Source organism: Amphiura filiformis, chromosome 18, assembly GCF_039555335.1.
Source record: "Amphiura filiformis chromosome 18, Afil_fr2py, whole genome shotgun sequence".
Classification (NCBI taxonomy): domain Eukaryota; kingdom Metazoa; phylum Echinodermata; class Ophiuroidea; order Amphilepidida; family Amphiuridae; genus Amphiura; species Amphiura filiformis.
The window spans coordinates 22,199,249-22,212,434 of NC_092645.1; the positions used below are offsets into that span (position 1 = coordinate 22,199,249).

The 13,186-nt window shown below is 39.3% G+C and overlaps 1 protein-coding gene across 2 annotated transcripts; it reads left to right on the plus strand.

Moving 5' to 3' along the window:
- The first annotated feature begins 3,449 nt into the window (after positions 1 to 3,449).
- Positions 3,450 to 8,111, plus strand: LOC140139405 (3-oxo-5-alpha-steroid 4-dehydrogenase 2-like). 2 transcript variants are annotated; one of them, XM_072161167.1, is made up of 5 exons: positions 3,450 to 3,912; positions 4,601 to 4,764; positions 6,028 to 6,129; positions 6,356 to 6,506; positions 7,550 to 8,111. In XM_072161167.1, exons 1-5 carry the CDS (start codon positions 3,584 to 3,586, stop codon positions 7,614 to 7,616), a joined length of 813 nt encoding a protein of 270 aa, XP_072017268.1. In that variant the 5' UTR covers positions 3,450 to 3,583; the 3' UTR covers positions 7,617 to 8,111. The 2 variants fall into 2 exon arrangements, with proteins under 2 accessions (XP_072017268.1, XP_072017269.1); XM_072161168.1 differs by lacking the exon at positions 6,356 to 6,506.
- The last annotated feature ends 5,075 nt before the right edge of the window (positions 8,112 to 13,186 follow it).

Sequence of the window (13,186 nt, forward strand, 5' to 3'; positions counted from 1 at the left end):
TGGCACCCCCCCTAAATTACAAAACGAAATCGTTCAAATTGGGCGCTTTCGATGATGACGTCAGCACGGGGACACACAGTTACTTCCGGGTTTGATTGTAAACACAATGTCCATGCATTACTGTGGCATGCATCGGGCCAATGCACGAACTCAGTCATTGTCAACTTTCTTTACATGAAAAATATCTTCAATAAAATAAGAATAACATGAAGGAAACATCATGATCAAATCAAGAATGAAGTTCCTGAATAAAGTATGTGGATTAAAAAATGGGAAAAGTGCTGGCCGGGGTGATTTGGGATAGGCCAAGCCATCCACGATATGCAGGGAATATTACAGTAAAGCACGAAGAGCGAAGATTCGCCGAAGAACCGGAATGAAAACAGATTGCAAAAAATAACTGCTAGTGCTACCAGTTCAGATCGTCACAGCAAGTTGAGATGAACTTATCACAATGAGAAAATGAAGGAATAGAATAAAGTACATGTACGGGCCGGTCATGTATGATAGGCGAACTCGTAGATACATACGGGCGGGGTGAACTCAGTGACTGAGACTGACTATGACTGAGTCTCAGTCGCCGAGTGTTCCGTATCCACGACTGTGACGTACTGTACTTGCAGACAAAATGACCGATTTGATATTCACATTCTGATATTTCCAACTTATTGCTACTTCATCAGCAAAATTTTTTCCTGTAAATGTTCCAAATATAAGGGAAACCCGTTTTGTCTGGACGAAGTTAGTATTTCGACAATTGAATATATGAATACAAAAGCCACCCAAGTCCATACTTTGGCCAAATTGAGTTAAGCATGGGAAAGTGTTGCTATACATAGGTCTGTCATATGTAAGAAAAAACAACTCAAATTCATTCTCTGTGTCTATTGAGCATGTGAAAAATAGCATGTATGAAAGAATCAACCCAAGTCCATGATTTGAGTCTTGTAACACATTGATTGAAATCCAGTATGTATAAAAGTCCACTTGTAACACATTCATTGCTGGAGAGTGACTTTTGAAGAAAAAAAATGGGTTTAATCAAGGAAAGTGTGTGGTTTATATTACATGGCAGAATGCTTATCAACATTATTCATAACTGTGTGCTTTATTTGGTATTATCTTACTAGTGGTAATCTCATTCCAACATTATTGTCTTTGTATATGATTCAAAAAACCACCCAAGTCCAGAATTTAAAATGAACCCCACGAAGTCCCTGAAATGCTAATCGTCATACCTAATACAGTTTATCCCACCCATTTGCACGTACAACTTACCATATTGACCAGGTAAATCTAACTGAAGGAATTAAAATGATACACAGGTTTTTTTCTCAAAATCACTTCCCATGGACTTGGGTGGGTTTTGGATTCATGTATTCAATTAATTAGTCTTGCAATTAGTCGAGTGCGTGATATCAGTCAAACCTGTTCGTATTGACGAAGCACCACACAGTGTCGTCGACCCTATATCTTCATGGGAGAAATCGCCATGGTAGGTTGAATCCACAGCCACGATTGGCCATTTGGTTCAGACCTTTGAAGCTCTTTGAGACGAATAAGTAGTCGAGGGACATGACTACGGCTACTCACAATAGCCGGGTAATTGATCTTGGTTGTGCGTGAATAAGCTTGTATACCCAATTGAAGTCAATGGTCATCGACTTTTATACTGCCTAGTAGTGAGTGCAGCTGTACTACACGATGTAGTCCCCAGCAAACACAAAAACGTTTTAAAAACGTTTTAAATAAGTTATATTTTGGCTTTTGGTTTAGGTAAAAACGTTTTAATAACATTAAAATGTCGGGTTATATAAAGGTCATGATAACGTTTTAAAACATTTTGTATGAAAACACACTACAACAATATTTTTAAATGTTTTCAAAAATGTTATTGTAAACTATTTTTGCAAACATTTTTGCCAAATATTGTGTCAATACTTAAATAACATTACGTTCAAATATTTGAACCCAGCAAACACAGAAATGTTCTTAAAATGTTTTATTCAAAACCTTTTAATAACATTTAAATGTCGGGTTATATAAAGGTCATGAAAATGTTTTTAAAACGTTATTGAAAATATTTTGGGCAAACATTTTTCGCAAAATATTTTTTCAACCCTAAAATAACATTCTGTTTAGAATGTTTTGTATCAAGTTTTCAAGAATGTTTTTGGAATGTTATTAAAACGTTTTTATACCCTTTATATAACCCGACATTTAAACGTTTTCTGTAAAACATTTTTGTGTGCTGAGCAGTAGATTATCAAAATATGTGTTTTAAGATTATGAAAATGTTTTATACTCTTAATATACCCTTTATATAACCCGACATTTAAACGTTTTCTGACAACCTTTTATAACCTTTTGCGAATGATGTCGAAAACGTTTTGTGTTTGCTGGGCATACAGGACCAACGCAATATAAAATTAGAGTTTCGGTCCGATTTTGAGTTCAAAGCGCACGGCCAATTTTCAAAGCGCATTCTAGCGACCATCATATCTGTTCAACACGTATTTTCAAGTGTATGAGACCACATCTGGTTTCTTGAGAAAAATTCATTTACGGGAGATATTCATCATTTTCTAACCCGGTATCCGAAGATTTTCGTCTGATATCAAAATCGTGCATAGCAATTCACGTGTATCGATCCCGTGTATTCATTTTAGTGTCTCTGCTACACCAAATAATTATTAGCCAGGCGGTGTCGGTGTGCGCCATTAGTCAATCAACACTGAACGAATTAGTCAAGAATTATCATTTGTCCTGCATTCGTAATGACCAAACTTTAATTAGTCCGTCATTAGTCGACAATATCATGAAATTAGTCCTGTGCCGTTTTTAATAGAAGACTAATTATTTCGACCCACTTGACTAACTATTTTCGGAAAATTACTAATTTTCGTTTTCAGTGAAGGGTATTATATAAACATGATAAAGGTCCAAGGATGGCGACTACAGTCCCTAATCGCGATTTTATAAGTCTGCCGATATTTTCTTAATTTGGATGGCCTCCCGCACTAAACGTGGAGGGGAGAGTTCTAGTAGTACTCTCTGTCATTCCGTTTTTAAACAAGGACAGGTTGATTGTGAACTTACCCTCGCGCAATTTAAGCAGTACGAAGATTTCTGCGAGAAGGATTAACAATAAAAAATAAACAGCCTCAATTACAGCGCGCCATTTCATCTGATTCAATCCGTTGTGGCACCTATTTTATTCAACGTGGAATACTATTTGAAGAAACTAAATGTATTTAACGTCAAATGTTCTATCTAACATGGCGTATTGCAGACCAAGATTTGCCCTATTCTTTATAACTACAATAATACTGCATTTTAGGATCTTTTGCTCAAGTGCTTCACTTGACCTAGCACGGCGTTCAACTTGTACGTGACCTTTTCAGTTATTCATTTGTGACGTATTATTCTAAAGTTCCGCTTTAATGAAGCTTAAAAGAATACAGGTAAAGAACCGTATGGAATTAATTTGAACTTTCGTTGATATTTGCGTGGATGTTTACCATGTTTACCTGGGCCTCGGTAAACACAAACACCGAGACATCACCACAGTGCAGCACCAAACATGGCCGGCGGAATAGAACGGCAGGAGACGTCTCTTCTCGTCTCTTATCTTCAACATGAAGAAAAAGTTATTACATACATGGCGTATGCTATGATATTTGGCGCTGTTACGTGTCTATACCTTTTAATAACGGGGAAACCTGCGGCGTATGGACGATACGCGAACACCAAACGCGGCATATTTATTAATTCCAATTTCGCGTGGTTCGTGCAGGATTTACCATCGTTCGCCGTTCCTGTTTGGTGCGTATTTTACACAGACGCAGCTCTGTTGAGTAATATTGCAAATAATGTGCTTATTGGAATGATGATTTTACATTATTTTCAAAGGTAAGAAATGAGTCACGAAGTTTCGATGAACAGTAAAATCGTGCGTATCGGTGAAGAGCACGTACCTAATGTTAAATTAAGACGATTGGATACAAATAGATCTGATCAGAAGCAGTGACAACCAAACACTCCAAAAATATATGCCTACACAAAAACGATTCAAATAATGCAATAATTACAACCAACCCCAAAGAAAATAATTGCAGAGCACCTAATAGGTGGTAAAATTATCTATGAACGAGAAAAGACAGCTCATCCTAATTAAAAATACCGTAAAACCTCGTCTACAAGCATATAGAGTACTTTTGATGAAAGCTAAATTATTCCAGACGCCATCCATGGACAAAATTATAATAGTATGGAGTTTGAGCAACCTAATTACCGATACAAACATATACAAACAAGTAATTTTGTAAGACCAATCTATTGTAGTGGAATATTTACGGCTGTCTCGTTTTAATTTAGCTTTCATCAAAACACACTATATGCTTGTAGACGAGGTTTTACGGTATTGCACAAAATTCATGTTGCCGAATTAGTATTTTATGAAGACAGACACACAGAAAGAACAACAGACAGACAGACAGATAGACAGATAGACAGACAGACAGAGAAAGATATATAGAATGGTGGCGGTTAGGAAAAGAATTCACATCAAAAATGAAACAGGCACATTGTTTTTCTTCAGAACATTTATATTCGGCCTGCTCCATCGTGGAAAACCACAGCCAATAGCAATAGTCATCGGATGCGTCGTCTTCTGTACGTATAATGGGTATATGCAAGGGCGATACCTAACACAATTTGCTGTATATGAGACTAAATACCACGTATCACCAAAGTTTCTTTTAGGTAAGGAAAATTGTTTTGTCTCTGCGTAACCATACAATACGTAGTTTGATCTAATATGGGACCTACTAGCACCATAGACTCAGAGTCTATGCTAGCACGTAATGAGCATAAAGTCGCAAGTTGGTAGTTTCGAGATCTCCTGGCTACTGAGTTGGTGTTCTTTGTTTCAAACACACACACACACCCCTACATCCCCACACACCCATCTGTCATTTAAGCCAATAGTATGTCTGTTTGCCATTTGCGAATGGGGCATAGTGGTGGGCCATTCACGGAGGACATTATTATACTACTGGCTTGTACAGGTGCGCGTATAACATCAACTCAGGATGTGTCGAATCTTCTAACTTGCGACTTTAGCATGTCACATAATTATTTCCATGCTGTAGACCATAGATCATACATTGCACACCGACATCGCCTGGCTAATAATTATTTGGTGCAGCAGAGATACTAAAATAAATACCCGGGATCGATACACGTTAATTGCTATGCACAATTTTGATATCAGACGAAAATCTTCGGATACCGGGATAGAAAATGATGTCCCGTAAATGATTTCGTCTCAAGAAACCAGATCTGGTCTCATACACTTGAAAATACGTGTTGAACAGATATGATAGTCGTTAGCTTGCGTCTTGAGAAAAGGCCGTGCGTCTTGAACTCAAAATCTGACCAAATTTCTAATTTTATATTGCGTTGGTCCTGTATGGACTACAGCGCGCAGGCTATAGCTGCACTCACTACTCCAGTGGAGGCAGTATGACCATTGACCGCAATGTCGTATAGGGCCTACAAGCTTACTCACACAGCGTCTCATAAGGTCGGAATAAAATGGCCATGCGTGGCTGTGGATTCAAAGCTATTCAACATACCATGGCGATTTTTACCATGAGATATCGGGGCGATGACACTGTGCATTGTAGAATCTGATATAGGCCTACTTGATGTTGTTGATTATTATATAATGATGACTGTCACGACGATGAATTAACTCCATGAGAACTACCTGCCTATTGGTCAAAAAGAGGTTTTCATTATCAATTAGACCAATCAGCAACATTGTTAGAATAATTTCACCACACAAAAAAATTGGGGTGAATTATTTGCAAACCTCCATTCTGATTGGTGATTAAAATGAAGATATCATGTAATTGACCAATTAGAGGCAATGTTATATCGGCAGGTAGTGCCCAGTGGGTTTTAACATGCACAATCTTGTCTGCTTTATTCTTTAGTTTTTATTTTGTATTTCACTTGCAGGTTGTACCATGTTTGTTATCGGAATGGCAATCAATATTCAGTCCGACAGAATACTTAGACACTTGAGGAAACCAGGAGAAACCGATTATAAAATACCAAGAGGTAGTTATGGTAAAGGCGTGCTCAAACTTTTAAGCATATAATAATATAAAATTCGCCAATCTGTTAAAAAAATTCAAAAAAGGCTATGTGAGTGATTTGTGAGCGAGAAGGGGGAGCTAGCGAGCGAGGGAGGACGAAATATCAAGCAACAAAAGACGACTGAAATATCAAGCAAGAATCAAGAAGGAACAAACAAAAACACGATGAATTTCTTTTCATATTGAAGGTGGTATGTTTGATTATATATCTGGAGCCAATTTCTTTGGGGAATCATTAGAATGGATGGGCTATGCAGTAGCTTGTTGGAATCTACCAGCATTGGCCTTTGCTATTTTAACCATGTGTAATATCGGACCGCGGGCCTTTCATCACCATAAGTAAGTACACGCAGGGAAGTCTAAAGGGCTGTGTAATAACCCCGGTATGATGAATTCAAAAATGGTTTGCCAAAATCGCTTGCTCCTCCCCCCTCTTCGACATCCAAAACACGTGCTTACCCCCCCCTGCTTGGCTTGCTAGTATAGTTGTATCCTCGAGCTGCGATGACTTTCTATACATTTCCGTCTTGCGTTGTCTGTAGAAGCTACAGACAAGGTCTGTGTATAGCTTTTAGGCCAATAATCAGTGACAATCCAAATGGGCCAACTCACCTGGTTTGCCTCTTGACCAGATGGCCATTCGCAACGCAAAGTCACGAACAGATATAGTGCCACGGTGTCACCCTGTAGTACACCTGAAATGATCTCAAAAAGTTCCGTCTCCCCATCTGTGACAATACTTTAGCTTTAGTTTTCTCGTACATTCTGTAAGTTGCATCCACAATCAGTCTACAGGTCCCAAGAATTTTCATTCTCTTGCCTCTGTGGATGGTATCGAAGGCCTTCTTGAAGTCAGCGAATGTGATCACGACAGGCAGGTTGTTCGCCGTAATCAGCCTTCGCTGAGAAAGTATATGGCTTAGGCGACGAAAAAAGAAAACCGTGTTCTACGGGCCCGACCTACCCAGATTTTAAACAAATTGAGAGAAAAATTTTCCTGTACAAATGAATGCCGGCCCAAATTTCGGAAATTTCAGGAACAATTTTTTTTTTTTTTTTTATTTTTCAATTGCAAATTATTTACAGATTTTGGTGATTTTTTGCGTCATTTCAACAACAAAAAATGCCGACCGACCTACCCTACTTGAAAGGTCCGTCCGCCCGTAGAACAGGGTTTCTTTTTTTCGTCGCCTTACCGTTGTTCTCCAAACTCGAAACCCATTCTGAATGATTCGCATCTCATTCGACATGCCAAAAATTCTTCCCTCCTTTCAACATGCCAAATTTTCTTTTCCCCACCCCCTTTAAACATGGCATATTTGGGGAAAGCCTGAAATTGTCTAATCGTGTAATAGGATTATTGTTTTGGTTTTTTTTGATAGATATTACAAAAAGAAGTTTGAAGACTACCCACCGGAGAGGAAGGCTTTCATCCCATTTCTCCTGTAGATCTAGTGACGGAACAGAAGCTTACCACTATGGCTACCACCTATCTCACCTTGGTCTGGGGCGGATATTTTAAAAATGAATTTAGAAGAGCAGCAACGACATCACTTGCATTACATTCCAGATGTTAAATCTACATCATATGCAAAATTTGAGGAAATTCGCACGAGTCCGTTTTATTTTGGGCCATTTGTCTATAACTGGTCGTTACATGTAGCCCTATGGAGAGAGTGCCCGTTGAGGGCGCTATAACCCCCATTTTAGGAACAAATATGTGATTTAAAAAAACGGACTCGTGCGAATTTTCTAAAATTTTCAGAGTATGTAGTATGAACATGTAGAAATATAATCAAGTAACTACTTGCTCTTCTCCGAAAAAATAAAAAGTCCTATACCTTAATGTTGAGGTATAGGACCTAGGTGATCTCTCTATATGATTCAACTTGCAAAGCGTTTTTCATGATTATTTATAGACGTCCACCCCCCCCATCACTGCCGGTATAGTCCAGGGAGTTCACGAATAGGTCTATTATACATGTAGGTAAACCTACTTGGGTTTGAAATCAACGGGCACTCGTCAAATTTCGGTTACAGTCCGCCATAAGTATGTCTAAGATTTGCTATGTCAAAGGTTCGCTATGTTAAAGGTTCGCTATGTCGAAGGTTAGCCATGTCGAAGGTTCGCCATGTCGAAGGTTCGCTATGTCAAGGTTTGCTATGTCATGGTTCGCTATGTTGAAGGTTCGCTAAGTCGAAGGTTCGCTATGTCAAGTTTGCTATGTCGAAGGTTCGATAAGTCGAAGGTTCGCTATGTCGAAGGTTCGCTAAGTCGAAGGTTCGCTATGTCGAAGGTTATCTATGTCGAAGGTTAGCCATGTCGAAGGTTTGCCATGTCGAAGGTTCGCTATGTCAAGTTTGCTATGTCGAAGGTTCGATAAGTCGAAGGTTCGATAAGTCGAAGGTTCGCTATGTCGAAGGTTCGCCTTGAAGGTTCGCTAAGTCAAAGGTTCGCTATGTCGAAGGTTCGCTAAGTCAAGTTTGCTATGTCGAAGGTTCGATAAGTCGAAGGTTCGCTATGTCGAAGGTTCGCTAAGTCGAAGGTTCGCTATGTCGAAGGTTCTCTATGTCGAAGGTTAGCCATGTCGAAGGTTCGCCATGTCGAAGGTTCGCTATGTCAAGTTTGCTATGTCGAAGGTTCGATAAGTTGAAGGTTCGCTATGTCGAAGGTTCGCTAAGGCGAAGGTTCGCTATGTCGAATGTTCGCTATATCGAATGTAAATAAGGTTAATTATAGCATTAACCCTAGCCCTAACTTAACATTGCCCTGACCCTAAACCTACCCCTAATCCTAACCCAGACTAACCCTATTTCATATTCGACATAGTGAACCATATTTCATATTCGACATAACGAACCTTCGATACAGCGAACCTTATTTCATTTTTGACATACAAACCCTCTGATACTGAACGTAGATAACCTTCGGCCTCTAGCGAACCCTCTTTTATATTCGACATACCTAGCCCAGCAAACACAAAACAGTTTCGACATCATTCGCAAAAGGCTAGAAAAGGTTGTCAGAAAACATTTAAATGTCGGGTTATACAAAGGACATATAAATGGTATAAAACGTTTTCATAACATTCAAAACATTTGTTGACAACTTACTGCAAATATTCTAACATAATGTTATTTAAGTGTTGACAAAATATTTCATACATTGATTACTTGATTATTTATACGTATCGTTCCCACAACCACAAATGTGCGCGACATTTCCCATTCACCTTTGCCCTGGATCACTGCGCGGCGCTCCCTGCCAAATACCATAGAGTAAATTCCTGGAGGGCTCAACTCATTAGCATGAGGCGCATTGATATGTAAATAGCGTATTGTTATTCAAATTTGTGCCCTGGCTTATTGCGGGCGGTAGTCATGTTATGCAGACGGGGCCTGCATCCATGCCAATTTGATAAGTGAATACGTATACGCTGGCGAAGTTACGTAATAATCGGATTAACTACCATAGCAATAGGTGAAAACAATTTTTGAATATACCGCGCTGCATTGATACTTTCACGCGGTACCTCTTCATTGAACCATATCATGCTGATTACTTGCACCTGTAAGATTAGTATATTTGAAAACACCAGTATTGTATTCAATCTATGATTGCAGACATACACAGGTGATGAGTGTAACCTGCTTGTAGTGAAGCGCGATATGTTCAAAATTGTTTTCACCTATTGCTATGGTAATTAATCCGATTAATTATGTAACTTCGCCAGCGTATAATCACCTTTCTTTATTAACTATAAGCTGGTATATTTCGTATACCGTTTCGTTATAAAAGAAAGGCCAAATATTAAATGTATCAAGTGTATACACTTTGAGATTTACATGCCTTTTTATCGTCTGAAGTGCGGAGCTCGAGCGACTGAAATTACAGCTAAAGCTAGTTGGTGGCAACGCGTGGCCGCACCCGGCTGCATCATAGAATCCTATCCCAATAACAGAGAGAAGATATTCTTGAGAGGGCACTCTATTCACGCGGTTTCTTTTCCAACGCTTAAAGATCACGAATTTTGGTGGTTTGCAAATGAAAAGTGTCCGCACTATCGATTGATTACGTAACTGTTATGAATAATTTATTAGGTTTTTCAATGAAATCGTCTCGACCCATTAAGCTCCATTAGTACATATTATCTATATTATCAAAGTACTTGGAATACCAATACGGTGAGTTCACTGAACTACGCCCTAATACTGATGGAGTTTTAATGGCGTTTAATGGCGTTAATCCTCTCCGTACACAGATGAACAAATACAATAGATGAAGGTCAACACGTATGACCTCCTATGTGACATGTTATATGCTATGTACAAGAACCTGAATATCATAAATATCAGTATTCCTTTGTGCATATGAACTGCACATTTACGTTGCTAAATATTACTCATTATATATAATGACAAATATTGGTATTATGACAATACGGTATATATATTATGTATATAAAACGACTAATAGATATCCTACTATCATGGCGTCAGGTCAATGTTCATCATATCCCGTATGTTTCTTAAAATTCATTCATATTTGAGACACATTGCTGTACCCATTTTATAGGTGCACATGTAGATCCGTGTTTTTTTTAAATTTTCATTTCCTTTTAATGAAAGAATTAAGGTTTCCACTGCACGGGGGCCACAAGGGTGATACTAATTTTAATGCTATATTCTCAAAACGAATACGTGTTCCCGGTTGGCTCAATAGCGATTTCACAGAAAAGGTATTTCTAGTGCAATGCAGCGTCGGACTCTAGCTGAGAGCGTAGCCTAAGTCATTACGGACTCCAAGAAGGGCTCTCCATACACAAATGAACAAACACAAAGGAGGGTAGTCTCCTCCGTGACCAGCTTGATTTCGATGGAGCGGAACCAAATTGGCTGCAGAGGAGACGGGTCATTTTGCTATGCAAATGAGTTGAGTGTCATAGCCCTGCCAATAATATGGAATTTTATCGAATACATTTGAAGCAAACACGGTTCGTCTGTACCTGTATACAATAATGGGGACGACTTTTTTGTTGAAATAATGGACAATGATCATACGCAACAATGACTGGTACAGGGTGGCACAATAAACAGCAAGCTGAGATTACTTTATAAAATTTCCCACGTGACCAGATGGGTCCATGACATTACAGCTCCTAGGCAGTAATGTTGGCTTCATACTTTCCTGACCCTTGCCGCTTTGAGACTCTGACAACGATTTTGCTTCACTGCTCGCATCAGAAACGCTGGTGATGACCAGCGGCAAGCCAACACATCGATCACTCAACCGCATTATCCAACGTATGAGTAGGCCTACTTGATACGAATTTTGGCCAATGAGTACAGAGCGGAGCTGAGCGGCAACAGTGGATTTCAGAGTCATGCCGTTGATGCTCAGCGGCGTGCCGACTTGCAGAAAAGTACAAGCGGCATACCGCTCAGCGGCAAGCGGCAGAAAGTATGAAACCAGCATATAAAGTCTGCCAATGACCACATAGCGGGTGGTATTCCTATGTATTTCAATGGAAACTAATGGAAACACGGCATACGTGTTCAGGATCAACTGATCATTCGATAGTATTGTTATGGCGTCGCCCATGGGTCACGTGGACATTGAATAAAGTGACTCCGTTTGCAAACTTACCTGATCCCGCCCGGGAATTGTACCCAGGTCCTGGGTTCAATTCCCGGGCGGGATCACTTTTCCTATTCTCTCCTTTTCCTCCCAGGCGGGATCAGTTTTCCTATTTCCTCCTTAATCATTACTCGACGGCGAAACTGATAAAATTGCATCATAGTTTGCTTATTCCCGTCGAAAAATGCCGCTGTTTTCCAGGGGTTTCTTTATTTATATATCTTTTATGTAAAAGAGTAAAAAACTCACTCTCGAAAAGAGTGAGCAGAGCAACAATCAATCCATACGAGTGATATCACTCCTAAAAGAGTGGAAACCTTTATGAAAGAGTGGAAACCACGCTTTCAATGTATTATATAAGGGACATTACTCTTTTTCGAATAATATATTCCTGATATATTACTGTTAGTAGTATGCTTCGACTATATTTATAAAAACGTATTTAAAAATACGCACGTGACCACCTCCGCTTTTAGGTAGCAAGTCTCGAAGCGACCTTCTACATAACGGGTGGTCTTCCTGTACATTCATTGAATGCAAAGCCGATAAACAGCAAGAGACTATACTGTGCAGCAAAATGGTCTATTTTGTTCAACTCTGTGATTACATTGTAAACGTTTCCGTCAATTAATATTTTTCGGTTGGCAAATACACTCAAAATGTTGGGTGTTTTTTGATAACATACTACAAATATTTTTGCTATTCAATTAATACTTAAATTTGATGATTATTTACCTAAAGAGTTCCTATTCTTTTCAATGGCATGAGGATTTGGTCACGCTTGCTGGTCTTGGTATGTCGTCCCCATGGGTCACGTGAGTATTTATAAATACGTATTTATAAATATAGTCAATGGTAGCTGTTTAGGAGTGATTTTTTGGTTTGATTTTTATTCTTCTCACTCTTTTGGAGAGTGAGTTTTTCACTCTTTTAAATTACGAGAGAGCCAGTGGCGTAGCTGGGATTTTTTTCCTTGGGTGGGGGGGCAAGCCTGTATGGGGCGGGGCCCAAATCCACCAAACAAAAATTTTGCCGCCCTTCCTCAAAAGGTTGACCCTATTTTTTTTTCGGTGGTAAAAAAAACCAAAAGAATACAAGGGATAGCGACTTCATTTTGATATAATATAGTTCCATTTTTTAACTAAATTTTAAAACTGTTCAAATTCTATCAGCACCTTTTATCGTTGGCCTATGGAATCTCTCTTTCTCTTTATTTTCCCCTTTTTTCCATCTCTCTCACTCCTTTATTATTTTGCCCTGCGCTAGGGGGGGGGGGGGGCACGGGCCCAAATAGGCATTGCCAGGGGGGCAATTGCCCCCCCCGGCAGCTACGCCACTGGAGAGAGTCATGAGAGAGTCCCGGGTGAACCATTCATTCAGT